The 16,794-nt window shown below is 41.1% G+C and overlaps 1 protein-coding gene and 1 non-coding gene across 4 annotated transcripts in view; one reads left to right on the top strand and one right to left on the bottom strand.

Moving 5' to 3' along the window:
• Positions 1–15,563, top strand: part of DENND5B (DENN domain containing 5B) — a 212,201-nt gene extending 196,638 nt beyond the window's left edge. For all 3 annotated transcript variants that reach the window (XM_030939428.1, XM_030939429.1, XM_030939427.1), the window contains 4 exons: positions 4,390–4,472; positions 4,691–4,817; positions 8,590–8,764; positions 10,272–15,563. In XM_030939428.1, the coding sequence (XP_030795288.1) occupies positions 4,390–4,472; positions 4,691–4,817; positions 8,590–8,764; positions 10,272–10,455 (569 nt within the window). In that variant the 3' untranslated portion in view covers positions 10,456–15,563. The remainder of the gene's footprint in view (positions 1–4,389; positions 4,473–4,690; positions 4,818–8,589; positions 8,765–10,271) is intronic.
• LOC115900105 lies at positions 1,258–1,369 on the bottom strand. Its single transcript, XR_004059785.1, has one exon. It is a non-coding gene; the product is annotated as a U6 spliceosomal RNA (small nuclear RNA).
• Positions 15,564–16,794: the final 1,231 nt, after the last annotated feature.

Below are 16,794 nucleotides of genomic sequence, written 5' to 3'. Positions count from 1 at the left end.
TGCAGTGGCATAGTCTCAGCTCCCTGCAGCCTCTGCCCCCTGGGTTCAAATGATCCTCCCACCTCAGCTTTCCAAGTAGCTGGGACTATAGTAGGCATGTGCCACCACATCTGGCCTTGCCTGAAACTTAAAGGAGAAATAATAATAGTTATATGTTACAGTACTCCCAGATAGCCATATCTAGCCTTTTTTTTTTTTTTTTTTTTTTTTTTTTTTTTAAAGGAGTCTTGCTCTGTCACCCAGGCTGCAGTGCAGTGGTGCCATCTCAGCTCTCTGCAACCCCCACCTCCCAGGTTCAAACAATTCTCCTGCCTCAGCCTCCCAAGTAGCTGGGATCACAGGTGCCCGCCACCACACCTGGCTAATTTTTTATATTTTTGATAGAGACGGGGTTTCCCCATGTTGGCCAGGCTGGTCTCAATCTCTTGACCTTGAGATCCGCCCACCTTGGCCTCTGAAAGTTCTGGGATTAGAGGCGTGAGCCACTGCGCCTGCCCCGGTGTCTCTTATTCTAAGAGATTAAAATTTCCTTCTACCCCTTCTGTTCCAATTTTCTTCCTATAGTAGGGATGAAATAAAATACTATAAAGGAGTTAATTTTATGAATATTATACTATGTTCACATGCCATTTTTAGTATATAGTAAAATTCCTAATTTATACTAATGTAGGCTTTAATAGACTAAATTACTAATGTAGGCTTTAATAGACTAAATAATGTCTCCCAAAAATGTAAAATTCTAACCTCTAGAATCTGTAAATGTTGCCTTATTTGGAAAAAGGATTTTTGCAGATGTGATAGGGATCTTGAAATAAGGAGATTGTCCTGGATCACCTACATGGACCCTAAATGCAATCATATGTATTCTTTCCCAACACTTTGGGAGGCCAAAGTGGGCAGATCACTTGAGGTCAGAAGTTTGAGGCCAACATAGCAAAACCCTGTCTCTACTAAAAAAAAAAAAAAAAAAAAATTAACCAGGCATGTGGTGCATGCCTGTAATCCCAGCTACTCAGGAGGCTGAGGCATGAGGATTGCTTTAACCCAGGAGGTAGAGGTTGCAGTGAGCCGAGCTCATGCCACTGCATTCCAGCTCGAGTGACAGAGTGACACTCTGTCTTTTTTTGGGTTTTTTTTTTGGTGCCAATTTTAAATAGTTTTATTTAAGACATTGCATTTTCCACTTACAATACAGTGTTTATAAAGTGCAGTGTTATTTCCTTCTCCTGTGCATATGTTCCATAGTCAAGTATTGAGGAAAATATGGAATGCTTCACAAATTTGCTTGTCGTCCTTGTGCAGGGGCCATGCTAATAATCTTCTCTGTATTGTTACAATTTTTTAGTATATGTGCTCCCGAAACAAGCATGACTGTCTCTTAAAAAAAAAAAACGAAAAACAAAAAAAAAAACAAGGAATGCTGGCCAGGCGCTATGGCTCACGCCTGTAATCCCAGCCAGCACTTTGGGAGGCTGAGGTGGATCACCTGAGGTCAGGAGTTCGAGGCCAGCCTGACCCGTCTCTACTAAAAATACAAAAATTAGCCGGGCATGGTAGTGTGCACCTGTAATCCTAGCTACTCGGGAGGCTGAGACAGGAGAATTGCTTGAATCTGGGAGGTGGAGGTTGCAGTGAGCTGAGATCTGGCCACTGCACTACATGCACTACAGCCTGGGCAACAGAGCGAGACTCCGTCTCAAAAAAAAAAAAAAAAACAAGGAATGCCAACAGCCACCAGAAGCTAAAACAGGCAAGGAAGGGATTTTCCCCTAGAATTTCAAGGGAATGCAGCCCTGCTGACACCTTGCTTTTTTTTTTCTTTTGCCCAGTGATAACTAAATTTTGACTTCTGGCCCCCAGAACTGCAATAAAATCTATTTCTGTCACTTAAGCCACAAAATTTTGTGAGTCTATTACAGCAGCCACAGAAGGCAGCCACAGAACATGAATATAGAGGCAGTATTTAGGGAAAAGTTACAGAAGTTTATCAGTGAAGGGGCTTTTTAGCTATAGATTATAATCACAAGTAGAATAACAAAGGTACCTAATAGGTTCTTAGTTTATTAACAAAGTAGTTTCCCTAGATTCTGTTACTCTCTATCCATTTGCTAGCACATGATTGTGTATTAACCATGTGTGCAGTTTTTTTGTTTTTGTTTTTGTTTGTTTGTTTGTTTTTTTGACTGAGTTTTGCTCTTGTTGGCGGGGCTGGAGTGCAGTGGTACAGTCTCATCTCACTGCAACCTCCGCTTCCCAGGTTCAAGCGATTCTCCTGCCTCAGCCTCCCAAGTAGCTGGGATTACGGGCATGCACTGCCATGCGAGGCTAATTTTGTATTTTGGGTAGGGATGGGGTTTCACTGTGTTGGCCAGGCTGGTCTTGAACTCCTGACCTCAGATGATCCTCCCGCCTCAGCCTGCCAGAGTGCTGTGATTGCAGGCGTGAGCCACTGCGCCCAACCAATTTAAAGCACTTATAGCAACAAATATTGGTAAGGATATGGAGTAACAGAAAGCTCATGCATTGCTAGTGGGAATACAAAATAAAAAACATCTTGGCATTTATAAAGATACATGTACACTTACCGTACCCTTGGCCCAGCAATCTCACTCCCAGATATGTACACAAGAGAAATGAATACATATGTCTACACAGACTTGTACGCAGATGTTCTTAGAGCTTCATTCATAATAGCCAAAGATGGAAACAACCCCAATATCCATCAACTGGTGAAAGGATAAACAGATAGTGATATATAGCTGTTTATACATCAGATCTCTATAAAAGCAATATCATAATAGAAAGCAGATCAGTGGTTGCCGGGAGTTAGGAGCTAAGGAAGGTAACTGAAAAGAGCACAGGGTAACTTTCAGGAATGATGGAAATGTTCCATATCATGATTGTGGTAGTGGTTACATGACTGTCCATTTGTCAAAGCTCATCAAAATTGGTGACTTCTAGTATATGGTGAATTTTAATTATGCTGATTTAAAATTTAAAAGTAGGTTTCAGCTCAATCAATCTGAATTATTATAACAGCTGAGTCAGTCCAATTTCATGGGGGTATTATTTGAAAGGTTTTTATCCCCCATTTTTTTTTATCATACTTTCTTTTCTCACTCTATAAGCAGAAAAGTCTGAATGACCCAAGACTCAGAAATGGATAACGGTATTTTCTCACAGTATGTTGTATGTAAGATGGTATTCAGAGAACTGAAAATTTTTAAAATCAGTTTTAAAATAATATTGATCAAGGCTCTTTTGGAATGGGTGACAGGTTTCAAAATAGACTTGATGTCTAAAAGAAGAAATAGAGAAAGGTAAAGGTTAAAAAACAAAAAGCTACTGGGTAAAGAAACTACTAGGAACAAGAGGCCGTGGTATCAGTACTTCAATTATAGGAGGTTTTCATTTTAACAATTTTTATGCATTAGTGTAGAAAAAACCTTGAATTTCACTGAAAGAAATGTTTATGCAAGAAATCCTTCAGCAGTATGAATTCAGAGATTCTTAAACATGAGGATGTATGGGTTTTCCTTTATAGTGTGATAAGTAAATTAGAACTACAAGAAAATCCAGAACTACAAGAAAATATACCTTTTCTCTTGTTACCTACTTCTAAAATGTTTACCACCTTTTTTAAAAAACAAACCACTCCTTAGATTTGGTGGACAAGAGTGATTTAGGTCCCATTCAAGCAGCCCACCAACCTATCCCCCAGGAAAGTAGCCTAGAAGAGCAAGTACTGGCTGGCAGAAGGAAGCAGTGCTGAGACAGATTGACTAGCCAGGAAGGGAGGGAGTTCTGGGCTTCAGGCCTGGATGCCACAGGGTACCTGGCATTTTCCCCTTATTTTAAACACAACAGCAAATCTTCAGACTCCAGGTTAGCTATCCAGAGCGCCTCAAGCCTTAGGCTATGCCCACTAACAGGCTCATAGGTACGTAGCATAAGGGAACATTTGAGGAGTGATGCTGGGACTTCCCAGCCTTGCTTCTCATATTTAGGGGCTTGCTTGCATTTTGTGACAGGCACCATGCTAAGTTGTTTACTCCTATAACTTACCAGTTTTCCCAGTGAGGTGTGTATTTTCCCTATTTTCAGTTGAAGAAACTGAAAACTCAGAGGAAGTTAGACACTAGGCTAGGGTTATAGATTGCAGATGGTAATGCTGGGATTTGAATCTAGGGATCTCTTGGATTATTTTCCATTTTGCCAGGATGCCTCCCACTTGGCCAAACTGGCCAGAGGCAAGTTCTGTAGAGCCCCTGGCAAAGCCAGCCTGCTCTGGTGACGTACTTCCTGCCTAGGTGGACACAGTCGATGTCCCATAGTACTTTGGTTTATTTATCTCCCATGAGAATGCAGCCACTGTTTATTATTTTACAGAACCCAATGCTGGGCAGATCCAAGAAGGAATTGGAGAAGCTGTGAATAATATTGTGAAACATTTTCATAAACCTGAAAAAGAGGTATTTATGGGCTATAAAACTTAGTATAGTGGGACTTTTAAAGATGCTTTTATATGTGATACACGAGGCAATATGGGGTGCTTGAATTTTCATTTGTAAGCTTTCTGGTAGCTGTAAAAACATGCTTCATATAGCTGCATTCAGCACTTGCTTCTCTAGTGTTTTTCTTAGACATAGATGCAGGAGATTTTTCTTTGACATTGTGTTATGCCCCACAGAGAGGAAGCCTCACTGTGTTGCTGTGTGGAGAAAATGGCCTGGTTGCAGCCCTTGAGCAGGTTTTCCACCATGGGTTCAAATCTGCCCGCATCTTTCACAAGAATGTCTTCATCTGGGACTTCATAGGTAAATAAAGCAGATATATATACTTTAAGGTCACTGAAGTGTTTCTTAGGGACTCACAGACCCAGGATCTGAGTGAATAAGGGTTAGTGATAAGGGTATATATATATTTTTTTCTTTTTTTGAGACAGAGTCTTACTCTGTTGCCCAAGCTGGAGTGCAGTGGCACAATCTTGGCTGACTGCAACCCTCCTTCTCCTGGCTTCAAATGATTCTCCTGCCTCAGCCTCCCAAGAAGCTGGGACTACAGGTGTGCACCACCATGCCCAACTAATTTTCGTATTTTTACTAGAGAAGGGGTTTTACCATATTGGCCAGGCTGGTCTTGAACTCCTGACCTCATGATTCACCCGCCTCAGCCTCCCAAAGTGCTGGGATTACAGGAATGAGCCACCGTGCCCAGCAAGGGTATATTTTTTTTTAAATAAATATTAAATTAGCTGAGTGTGCTAGCAAACACCTGTGGTTCCAGCTACTGGAAGCTGAGGCAGCAGCATCACTTGAGCCCAGGAGCCCAGGAGGTGAAGGCTACAGTCAGCCATGATCAAGCCACTGCACTCCAGCCTGGGCAACAGAGTGAGACCCTGTCTCAAAAAGTATATATAATAATAATAAATATCAAGTACTGTCTTTGTTTTTCATTCACTCAACAAATTATAATATGTACAATATTCCAAATATTATTTGAGTTGCTCAAGATATACATTAATAAACAAAACAGAAATCCCTATGGTTGACAAACTTATACTCAGGTCAGTGTGGGAAACAAACAATACACAAAAACATAACAAATAATGTAATTCATATGGTATGTCAGAAATGTGACCATTGATCTGGAAAGAAATAGAGCAGTATAAAAGGAAATAAAAGTGGGGAGTAGTCTTTTAAAAGTGGGGAGTGGTCTTTTAAACGGGTGGTTTTAGACTGTGCTGAATGTCAAGGTACATTGGAGCATAGACTTCATGTAGGTGAGGAAGTAAGCCATGTAGGTATCTGGGAAGAGGGACTCCAGGTTGACAGCACTACCAGTGTTAAGCCCCAAGGCGGAAGTGTTTCCATGGAACTCCAAGACCAGTGTGACTGGAGCACAGCAAGAGAGAGAGAGAGTAGGAGACTCGGGGAGGTGGTGTTTAGTGCCAGTGCCAGATTGTGTAGGGCCTTCTAGGTGATTGGAATGACCTCAGCCTTTATCCTGAATTAAATTGGAAGCTGTTGGAAGGCTTTGAGCTAAGGAGTGACATGATAGAACTTTCTTGTTTGTTTGAGATGGAGTTTCACTCTGCTGCCCAGGCTGGCATGCAGTGGCCCCATCTCAGCTCACTGCAACCTCTGCCTCCTGGGTTCAAGCAATTCTCCTGCCTCAGTCACTGAGTAGCTGGGATTACAGGTGCCTGCCACCACACCCCTAATTTTTGTATTTTTAGTAGAGACGTGGTTTTGCCATGTTGGCCACACTGGTCCCAAATTCTGTTCTCAAGTGATCCACCCAGGTCAGCCTCCCAAGGTGCTGGGGTTACAGGTGTGAGCCACTGCGCCTGGCCAGTTTTTGTAAAAGGATTCCTCTAGCTCTGTGTTGTCCAGTATAGTAACCATTAGCCACACATAGCTGTTTAAATTTTAAATCTATTTAATTTTTTTGTTTGTTTTAGACAGAGTCTCACTCTGTTGCCCAGGCTGGAGTGCAATGGTGTGATCTTGGCTCACCGCAACCTCTGCCACCTGTGTTCAAGCAATTCTCCTGCCTCAGCCCAAGTAGCTGGGATTACAGGTGCCTGCCACCACGCCCAGCTAATTTTTTGTATTTTTAGTAGAGACAGGGTTTCACCGTGCTGGCTAGGCTGGTCTCGAACTCCTGACCTCAGGTGATATGCCCACCTTGGCCTCCCAAAGTGCTGGGATTACAGGCGTGAGCCACCACGCCTGGCCAAATCTATTTAATTTAAATCAAATGTAAATTTCATTTTCTTAATAACACTGGCCACATTTCAAGTGCTTAGTAGCCACACCTGGCTACCAAATTGGACCTTGTAGATGGAGAGCACTTTCATAATCACAGAAAGCTCTTTTGGAGTGTTTCTGCTCTAGCTTGCTAAACTTTGTGATCTTTCTTTTGGTATGCAGCTCTTCCAGAATTCATAGTTTCTTTAAATGGGCAATTAATCGTTTTGTGTTTTTTTGTTTGTTTGTTTGTTTGTTTTTTTTTTTTTTTTGAGGCGGAGTCTCGCTCTGTCGCCCGGGCTGGAGTGCAGTGGCCGGATCTCAGCTCACTGCAAGCTCCGCCTCCCGGGTTTACGCCATTCTCCTGCCTCAGCCTCCGGAGTAGCTGGGACTACAGGCGCCCGCCACCTCGCCCGGCTAGTTTTTGTATTTTTAGTAGAGACGGGGTTTCACCGTGTTAGCCAGGATGGTCTCGATCTCCTGACCTCATGATCCGCCAGTCTCGGCCTCCCAAAGTGCTGGGATTACAGGCTTGAGCCACCGCGCCCGGCCCCGTTTTGTGTTTTCTGGGTTTTTTTGTTTTGTTTTGTTTTTTTGTTTGTTTGTTTGTTTTTTAAGACGGAGTCTCCCTCTGTCGCCCAGGCTGGAGTGCAGTGGCCGGATCTCAGCTCACTACAAGCTCCGCCTCCCGGGTTTACGCCATTCTCCTGCCTCAGCCTCCCGAGTAGCCGGGACTACAAGCGCCCGCCACCTCGCCCGGCTAGTTTTTTGTGTATTTTTAGTAGAGACGGGGTTTCACCGGGTTAGCCAGGATGGTCTCGATCTCCTAACCTCGTGATCCGCCCGTCTTGGCCTCCCAAAGTGCTGGGATTACAGGCTTGAGCCACCGCGCCCGGCCCATTTTGTGTTTTCTAAATAAGGCCTAGATGAAGTAGTTTATTTCCTCTAACTTAGAATAGAAAAAAAAAAAGGAAAGTTGATAGAAATAGGCCCACAGGAGTGGTTTTTGTCTTCTGGAATGCCTAGAATCTTACATTGCTTCTGTTTCTCGTGTATATACATATGTCTGTCTTTGTCAGATACTTATTCAGGTACATTTCAAGGGTCTTGTTGCAAAGTGTTAGCAAGTCATTCTATAAGTAGAACACAGAGGGTATTATTTCAGTGGCTACCACGTCATTGCTGGTTACTCCTAGAAGTTTCCAGTCTTAACAGAAGATGCTATTTTTCTTTTCTTTTTTGCCAGTTTCTGTTTCATGAAGGTATTTTAAAGGGAGTAAACTTTATAGTCTTCTGGAATGCAGTCTAGATTAGAAAATAAATTCCTGGCTGGGCGCGGTGGCTCAAGCCTGTAATCCCAGCACTTTGGGAGGCCGAGACGGGCGGATCACGAGGTCAGGAGATCGAGACCATCCTGGCTAACCCGGTGAAACCCCGTCTCTACTAAAAAATACAAAAAACTAGCCGGCGAGGTGACGGGCGCCTGTAGTCCTGGCTACCCAGGAGGCTGAGGCAGGAGAATGGCGTAAACCCGGGAGGCGGAGCTTGCAGTGAGCTGAGATCAGACCACTGCACTCCAGCCTTGGCGACAGAGCGAGATTCCGTCTCAAAAAAAAAAAAAAAAAGAAAAGGAAAGAAAAGAAATTCCTGGGAACGTATTTATTGTTCTACCATGAAACATGGACCCCTGAAATCAATGATAAAGTAATGATATTGGCTTCAGGACTGACTGTATGCAAAGCATCATTATAAATTTCCATAATAAATTAAGTGATGAATCTTTCTATATATGAAGTGTTGACATATATTGTGATGTAATTCTGATTTTTTTCCTCAGAGAAAGTGGTTGCTTATTTTGAAACAACTGACCAGATTCTAGATAATGAAGATGATGTCCTTATTCAGAAATCATCCTGTAAAACTTTCTGCCACTATGTAAATGCTATTAATACTGCACCCAGGAACATTGGGAAGGACGGCAAATTCCAGATTTTAGTTTGCCTTGGAACAAGGTACAAAGCCAGTGTTTTATTTTCCTGTCTTTGTTACACGTTGAACTGTTACATGTTGAACTAGAGTCCAGGAAAGGTTATACCAGATCATACCCCTTCCAGAGCTCTCCTTTGGGTTTCTTTCTTTCCTTTTACCTTTTCTTTTGAGACAGAGTCTCACTCCATCGCCCAGGCTGGAGTGCCGTGGCATAATCTTGGCTCACTGCAACCTCTGCCTCCTCCCTCGAGTTTAATTCACCACTACCACTACATGAGGTAGCAAACGATTTTCTCATTTTAAAGATAAGAAAGTAGAAAATAGATGAGGCACACATAAGTTAGCAGACTTTCCCAAGGACACACAGAAAAATGGGACAGAGCCAAGTTCACACCCTGTCCCACTGCAGAGCCCAAGGTCTGCACCATGACTCTATACTGGCTCCACAGATAGATGGGTAATAGAGAGGTTGCTAGATAATGAGGCACATACACCGTACATATTTGCTATGTAAACCTTATATAGTGTATATACCACTATATTTACATTTAATAACATTATGGGATTCTTGCTATATATCATCTTCTCTCTAAGACTATTGCCTACCCCTTTATTTTTTGAAAGTAACACATAGGAGCGATACAATCCATTACTTTTAAAACAGCTCTCAGAATTGTAAGAAATGAAACATAGAGACCTTTAGATTTCTTTTTTTAAGTTACCCATGTAGTATTTGTTTTTTCCTGGACCTTAAGAGCCCCAACCTGAGACTGAAGATGGCCTGGTTGGGGATGCTCAATAAGGATGTCTTAGGAACTTAGCAATGGGTTACTAATGTCAGGTTTGATCAGGAAAAATTGAAGATGTGAGTTTTTATCCTCCTGAAACAGCTGGTTTACAGAACTAAGTTCTGTATTTCTTCTTCATAAAAGGAGCCCAGTTTTAGCTGTGCTTTTAAAATTTCTTTTGAGCATGATCTTTATCTCCTTTTATTTCTATACTCCTGATTTATTAGACCAATGCAAACTCTCATCTGGTTTATAAAATCTGCTTAATGTTTTTCTGCTTTGATTTTGTTCCTCACCCTGTTATGTTGTATAAGTTAAAAAAAATAAAAAGCAAATCCCTACAGTTTAGTGTAGTCTTTCTTCCAAAAGGTCGGTATACTGTGGCATGCCTTGCCACAGAGTACTCCTATTAAATAAAAAAAAAAAAAAAGACTTAGAAAATGACATTCTGCCTCTTTCTAAAGGTGGTAAAATCAGAATAGAGAATGTCTTTAATGTGCATAGACTCTCTAATGTAATTAAATTGGGTTTAAAATAATGGGTTTTCCCTTTAGCTTTACACTGTCTCATCACTGTTTTTTTTACCAGAAAATGTTCAACTTCTTGGCTTTGATTTCCTCTCTCCTGACCTCTTAGCTTAGATAGATTTTGTACCATCAAGCCCCACACCTACCCATTCTCGCTGCCTTGTTCTGCAGCGAGGCCAGCAGTGCTTAGGAATTGTTTCTGTTTGGATCTGTAGGGATCGCCTGCTCCCACAGTGGATTCCATTGTTAGCTGAGTGTCCTGCCATCACTCGAATGTATGAAGAGAGCGCTCTCCTGCGAGACCGCATGACTGTCAACTCCCTCATCCGAATTCTGCAGACCATTCAAGACTTCACCATAGTCCTAGAAGGATCACTCATCAAAGGAGTGGACGTTTAACCCAACTGTCTAGAAACTCTCAGTCCAAACCTTGCTCCTTCCCCAACTAGGGGACCGATTTGGACTTGTCTGACAGTAGTGAGTCACTGCAGGGGCAGCCCAACACATGCCCCATTTGGAACAATCCTCACTCTACAGACAAGGCAAAATGTTGTATTGTAGTTCATTTGAACCTGGAATTTAGTATAAAATAGAGTATTTTCATGTGTTAGATGTGTGTAAATATGCTATCTTCTTTAAGAAATTATATTACTCGAATAAGATGCTTTTCTTAGATTGAATATTCCTGTGACTTAAAATAGGTAGCTTAAAAATGTTGGGGGTTGGGGGGAAGAGTGGTGCTAGCCAGGAAGAAGCCAGTAAAGATGTAAATACAGTGCAACCCAGTCGGGCTTTTTTTTTTCTCCAGGTATCACAAAGAAACCCAGAATGCATTGTTACGTAGTAGCCATCCATCTTGGAGTCTGATCCTTTGTATTGTGAATGCACACAGCTTTACCTACTGTACCGGTAGTCTGCACTTGTATCTTTTAAGTTACAAACTGTTTATATATTCGAATCGTTAGTCACTTCTCCAGTCTTTTGGAAAAAAATTTCAGTCCGCACAAGATGATATAATTGGAGTATTTTAAACACTAGACCCCCGGAGCTTGGCTGAACTGGAAAGAGAACATACAAAGCCCTGAGAAGTGTGTTCAGTTGTGGGATTATAACTTCTTTACACTTTGGAAAGATTAGCCTAGACTAACTTCATTCTTGGCATTTTTATTCTTGTTAGTTGAGGTACATTGGGGAGATATGAATTTCAGTGTTAGATTCATAGTCAGAAGAATTGCAAACAGCAATTTGATTCTGTACTTTTAGTGTGGCCATCTAAACTCTGCAGTGGTCTACCTCTTAAGGATAACCACGAGCTCTGTCTTTGTTCGGGCCTAATCACCCACCTCTCCAGGGCCCATCCCCCCTCGGGAAATGGAAGGAATGTCTAAGGAGGAGGAGGGTTCTGTGTGGCTTGGAATGTTTTTGTGAAAGCATTTGTTGACCATGATAATGCAAATAACAGAAGGAGAGAGAGAATGAACCCTTTCTGGGTATTTCAGGGCAAGCTTTACATTCCTTTGTAGGAAGGGGAGTAATAATGTAAAACAACTGACCCAGAGAAGCTAAAAGCCACTGGCAGCACAGGCTGATAAAATGGAAGCAAAACAAGAGGTGGCAACAATTTTGAAGGACCAAAAGTTGTGAGTAACTTTCCAGTTTGATAGTTTATAAAGAAGTTAAGTAAATGTAGTATTGGCTAGTTACTCTTAAGTCCTCATCTTCTGGTATGTCCTGTAACACTAATTAGGCATTTGTACATTTTTAGCAGCAAAATTGCCTCAGCAGAGCTCCTAGTTTTATTCCCAGTTGTGGCTGAAAAGCAAAGCCATGGCGTCAGTATCCTTGTGCAATCTGAGGGTGCTGGGCTTTGACCAATTGTATTGTTAACCTTATTTCCTGGAGGAAGAAACTAGTGAAACAAGTGCCTAACTCCCTTTATCAAACACTGTATTCAGCCAAGGACAGCCTCTTTTAACATTGACTTCATGCTTGAGGAAAAGGAGAGTTGACGGCTGTATTTAAAAACCCATGGAAATGGTTTAAGAAGATGGTTCTGGGTAGACCAGAAATTTGTTTGCCTGAAGCTAAAGTGTGTCTACAATGGTATGGCTCTTCCAGGGACCTGGAAAGTCTATTGTGGGAGATATCCAGAACCTGTTTTACACTGGGCTCCTACTGTGTTTAGTGATCAGAAACTATAGAGGGGTCCAACCCAGGATTTCATGCTTGTATCTTCATAAGGCCATGCTCCTGACAGGTCTAGGCAACCAGGGGGATGACTTAGGTTAGTGTGCTAGGATTGACGCACCTCATCCAGCCATCTTACTTTGTAGATGGGAACACTTAAGGAATAGAGAGATTAAATCTTACACTTACCCCACAGCTGGTCACTGACAACACAAGCTCTAGAATTCATGTTTGTTTGTTTGTTTGTTTGATTTCACCAGGCGGCATGAGACTGACCTTCTGGCATTCTTACTAGTAGTCTTTCTATTAAACTATTGGATCTTTATTCATCCACCTAATACAAGGAGGAAATAAGGATAAATATTCATTTAGTAGAATTAATATTCATATTAACACATTGCTATCAGATTGTTGGGAATTAACATCTTGTAAAAACTGGGAGCAGGCCAGGTGCGGTGGCTAACGCCTGTAATCCCAGCACTTTGGGAGGCTGAGGCACTTTGGGAGGCTGAGGCGCGTGGATCCTCTGAGGTCAGTCAGGAGTTTGAGAACAGACTGGCCAACATGGTGAAACTCCGTCACTACTAAAAAAAAAAAATAGACAAAAATTATCCGGGGGGAGGGGTGGCAGGGCCTTTAATTCCAGCAACTCAGGAGGCTGAAGCAGGAGAATTGCTTAAACGCAGGAGGTGTGGAGGTTGCAGTGAGCCGAGATTGTGCCACTGCACTCCAGCCTGGGTGACAAGAGTGAGACTCCGTCTCAAAAAAAAAACTGAGAGCAAAGTTGGATTTGGGGCCCATGAATAAAACCATTACTTTAAAAAGTAATACCCCCAAAAAAGTTACACCTAAAGTTTCATCTTCATGCCTTTGTGGAATATGACTGTAATAGTGAAATGATTTTAATAAAACACATCAGAACTGACACATCCTCTTGGATGACGGGTCCTTTAGTCACCTTGTGAGCCCATGTACTTATTCTGCTGATACAGCTCATGCTATACACATGTGGGGCCCTCCTTGTGTGAGCTGCTTGAATGGCCGGTACCCCCATTCTTTTGAATATTCCCTATGGTGGTCAATCCTGGCCTTTAAGAATAAATTTAAATACTTGGAAATAGTCCTTAGGATCCAAGTTTGATCAATAAAAAGGATGCTTAGGCTGAGTTTGGGGTCACATTAGAAGTGCAACTATAAAGAAATAAGACATGTTGGGCATGGCAGTACAGTACACACCTGTAGTCCCAGCTGCTTGGGAAGCCAAGGCAGGAGGATCACTTAAATCTAGAAGTTTGAGTCCAGCCTGGGTAACATGGAAATCCCATCTCAAAAAAACAGAACAAAGGACTTAGTTTTTATGTGGCTCATAACTGTCTCTAAGTTATACCAAAAGTTTGAGTACAACTGTAGTAGCAGAATGCTTAGAATAAATGCTTGACTTTTAAGCTGACTTTTGGAAGGACCATACCCACATAGAGGCATCTTTTCTGCCGTGGTAATTTTTTTAATTAATATATTGCTTTAGGATCACGTCTCAAAGTTAAATTAAAAAAACAACATTTAGTTTGGTTTTTTTTTTCCCCTGCAAATAAATTAAATGCCTGGGACCATAATGATTATTTTTGCATAGTAATAGCTGGTGAAGAAGTTGTTTTAAAATTAGATTGCCAAAAGTATTACCTCTTGAAATATTTATTTTCCCAATGTTTTTCATATGTCCTGAAACCCTTAATCTCGACCTTTATGACACAGTGGCATTACACTGATGTTGGAAGTATGTGTGAGATCTGTGCCCTGGTCGGGAGTCATATGCCTTAAAAATGACTGCGAGTCAGTGTGAAGTAGTATAAAGTGGGAAAAAGTAGTACTAAGTGGGAAAAAGCAGGCTACTGAGGACAAAAGCCTCCCAACCCTCCCTGCCCTGTTTTCCACTGGGAATGAGAATTTGATATGAGGAACTTAAACCTTGAAGAAGTGTGGATTTCCCTCTGAAATTTAAATGTTTCACACATTTTTGTACCTTTTGTAACCCTGTGGTATTTACTTTCACATGGCTTTTTAAAAAATTATTTTAATGAACTTCTGTCACACTATATGAATGATATGGGGGAAATACTGAATTGCTCATATTTCCTTTTTTGGCAATAAAGCACTGTTATATGTTCATGTAAGTGAAAAAGAGAGGTTCAAGACTATACGACAGCTTATGTGTAGTATACGTTGACATCCCTAAGGTATTTTGAAACATGAGGTGACAGACAAGGACCTCAAATTTCCAGGGAAATATTTATTTCACAACATTAGGAGTGTGGATCTTCATAATGAAATACCTTCTTTCTGCTAAAAATTATGATTTTTTCATTTAGGGAACTGAATATTTTCTGTGGGGTTTACAGAAACTATCCTTTTCACTATGTTGAAAAGACAATCTGAACTTTAGCTATTTATATTTCAGTATTAACACACCTTCACGGATTGAGAGTCTTGAGCCCTTCTCTACTTTTATACTGAATCCTATTTCCAGGTCATCCATGTCTTTTGAAATCTGTTTCTTATATAAGTATTTATTACTTTAATGTTTAGCATAAATAGGAGACAGAAAAGGATAATAAACTACTAGGTCCTTTATTCCTATTAAATAAACTTACAAATCCCTTGAATCAGCTGAATTCTAAGCTTTTTGAAGCGGTTGCTGATGTAGTGTGATCAAAAGAATCTAAGGAGAACCTCATCTCCAAAATCTGATTAGAGTTGTTCACCCTCTCAAGGACAAGATAAAGATTGGCTTCAGAGATATATCACATCAAGATAAAGGGAAGAAAAAAACCTCAAATAAAATTTTTCCTCATTCGAAGGGATCCAGTGTATCCTTGGATTATGTAGGAGGGAATCATACTTGTTCTAATTTACCTGAATGTACTTGTGTGTGAATCCAATCTTGATTCTAAACACCAAGTCTTGTCAACAATAGAGAAGTATAGTAAGAAGTTCCTGTTGTCAATCAAACGAGGGTGTGAAACATTTAGAATGCTCTGTGTTACACTTGAACCATGTATAAATGTACCCTGTGTATCTTTTTTTTAAATTAGCATTTCTGAATTTAAATTATATTGTTTTTCTTTGTATTGTTAACAAAATGCATCAGAACTGGATTTTTTTCTCATCTGAACATAATATAAAATTTAAAAGAGTATTGTGATATTAAGCACTTTAACATACATATCAGACAAACTGACGTGGGTTTTTCAGGTTTGGGAGTACATTTAAATATGACTTTTCATGCTTTGTTCTTTACAAATAAAACTGTGGGATTGATACTTTGTTTTGCTTCATTGTTGTAGAATCTTGATAGTGTTTCATAGGATAAGAGATTCCAGAAAGCAGGGAGATCAAACCGAAACCATTATGTAGAAAAATAGAGCCTTCTGAGTAAGGGGTGAAAATTTGAACCCTACCTCACACCATACAGAAAAATCAATTCTTGGTGGCTTAACAACCTAAATGTGAAAGATGGAACATAATTTTTAGGAGACAATATGAAATGTACTTATTAACTTGGGAATGGGAAGTTTTCTTCAGTAAGACATTTAAATGATAAAGGATAAGTGTGATAAATTTGACTATGTTCACAGGTGCTTTGCTGTAAAAAAAAAAAACTGACTATATAAAAATTAAGAATTTCTGGTCATCAAAATATATCATTAAAAGGAGAAGGCCTGTAATCCCAGCATTTTGGGAGGCCAAGGCGGGTGGATCACCTGAGGTCAGGAGTTCAAGACTAGCCTGGCCAACATGGTGAAACCCTGTCTCTACTAAAAATATAAAAATTAGCCAGGCATGGTGGTAGTTGCCTGTAATCCCAGCTACTTGGGAGGCTGAGGCAGGAGAATCGCTTGAACCTGGGAGGCAGAGTTTGCAGTGAGCTGAGATCACGCCATGGCACTCCAGTCTGGGGGAACAGGAGTGAGACTTAATCTCAAAACAAACAAAAAACTGAAATTCTTTTTTTTTTTTTTTTTTTTTTGAGATGGAGTCTAGCTCTTTCACCAGGCTGGAGTGCAGTGGCACAATCTTGGCTCACTGAAACTCAAAAGAAAAAGAAAAGTTTGTAGGAGGAGCATCAAGAGCTACTTTTGGGGATAACAAGTTTGTGATGCTTTTGAGATACCTATTAGACATCCAGATAGAGATGCTGGGTAAGGATCTGCACATATGGATTGGGAGTTGAGAGAATAATAATGTGTTCATCATAGTCCAATCAGGAGACAGAAACCACACAGCAATTTGAACTGGGGTAGTTGAATGTAAAGAATAATGTAGGCCAGGCCGGGCGCGGTGGCTCAAACCTATAGTCCCAGCACTTTGGGAGGCCGAGACGGGCGGATCACGAGGTCAGGAGATCGAGACCATCCTGGCTAACACAGTGAAACCCCGTCTCCACTAAAAAATACAAAAAACTAGCTGGGCGAGGTGGCGGGCGCCTGTAGTCCCAGCTACTCGGGAGGCTGAGGCAGGAGAATAGCGTAAACCCGGGAGGCGGAGCTTGCAGTG

Source organism: Rhinopithecus roxellana, chromosome 10, assembly GCF_007565055.1.
Source record: "Rhinopithecus roxellana isolate Shanxi Qingling chromosome 10, ASM756505v1, whole genome shotgun sequence".
Classification (NCBI taxonomy): domain Eukaryota; kingdom Metazoa; phylum Chordata; class Mammalia; order Primates; family Cercopithecidae; genus Rhinopithecus; species Rhinopithecus roxellana.
Note: the sequence above shows the minus strand (reverse complement) of the source record. Positions and strands in the feature narration are given on the sequence as shown.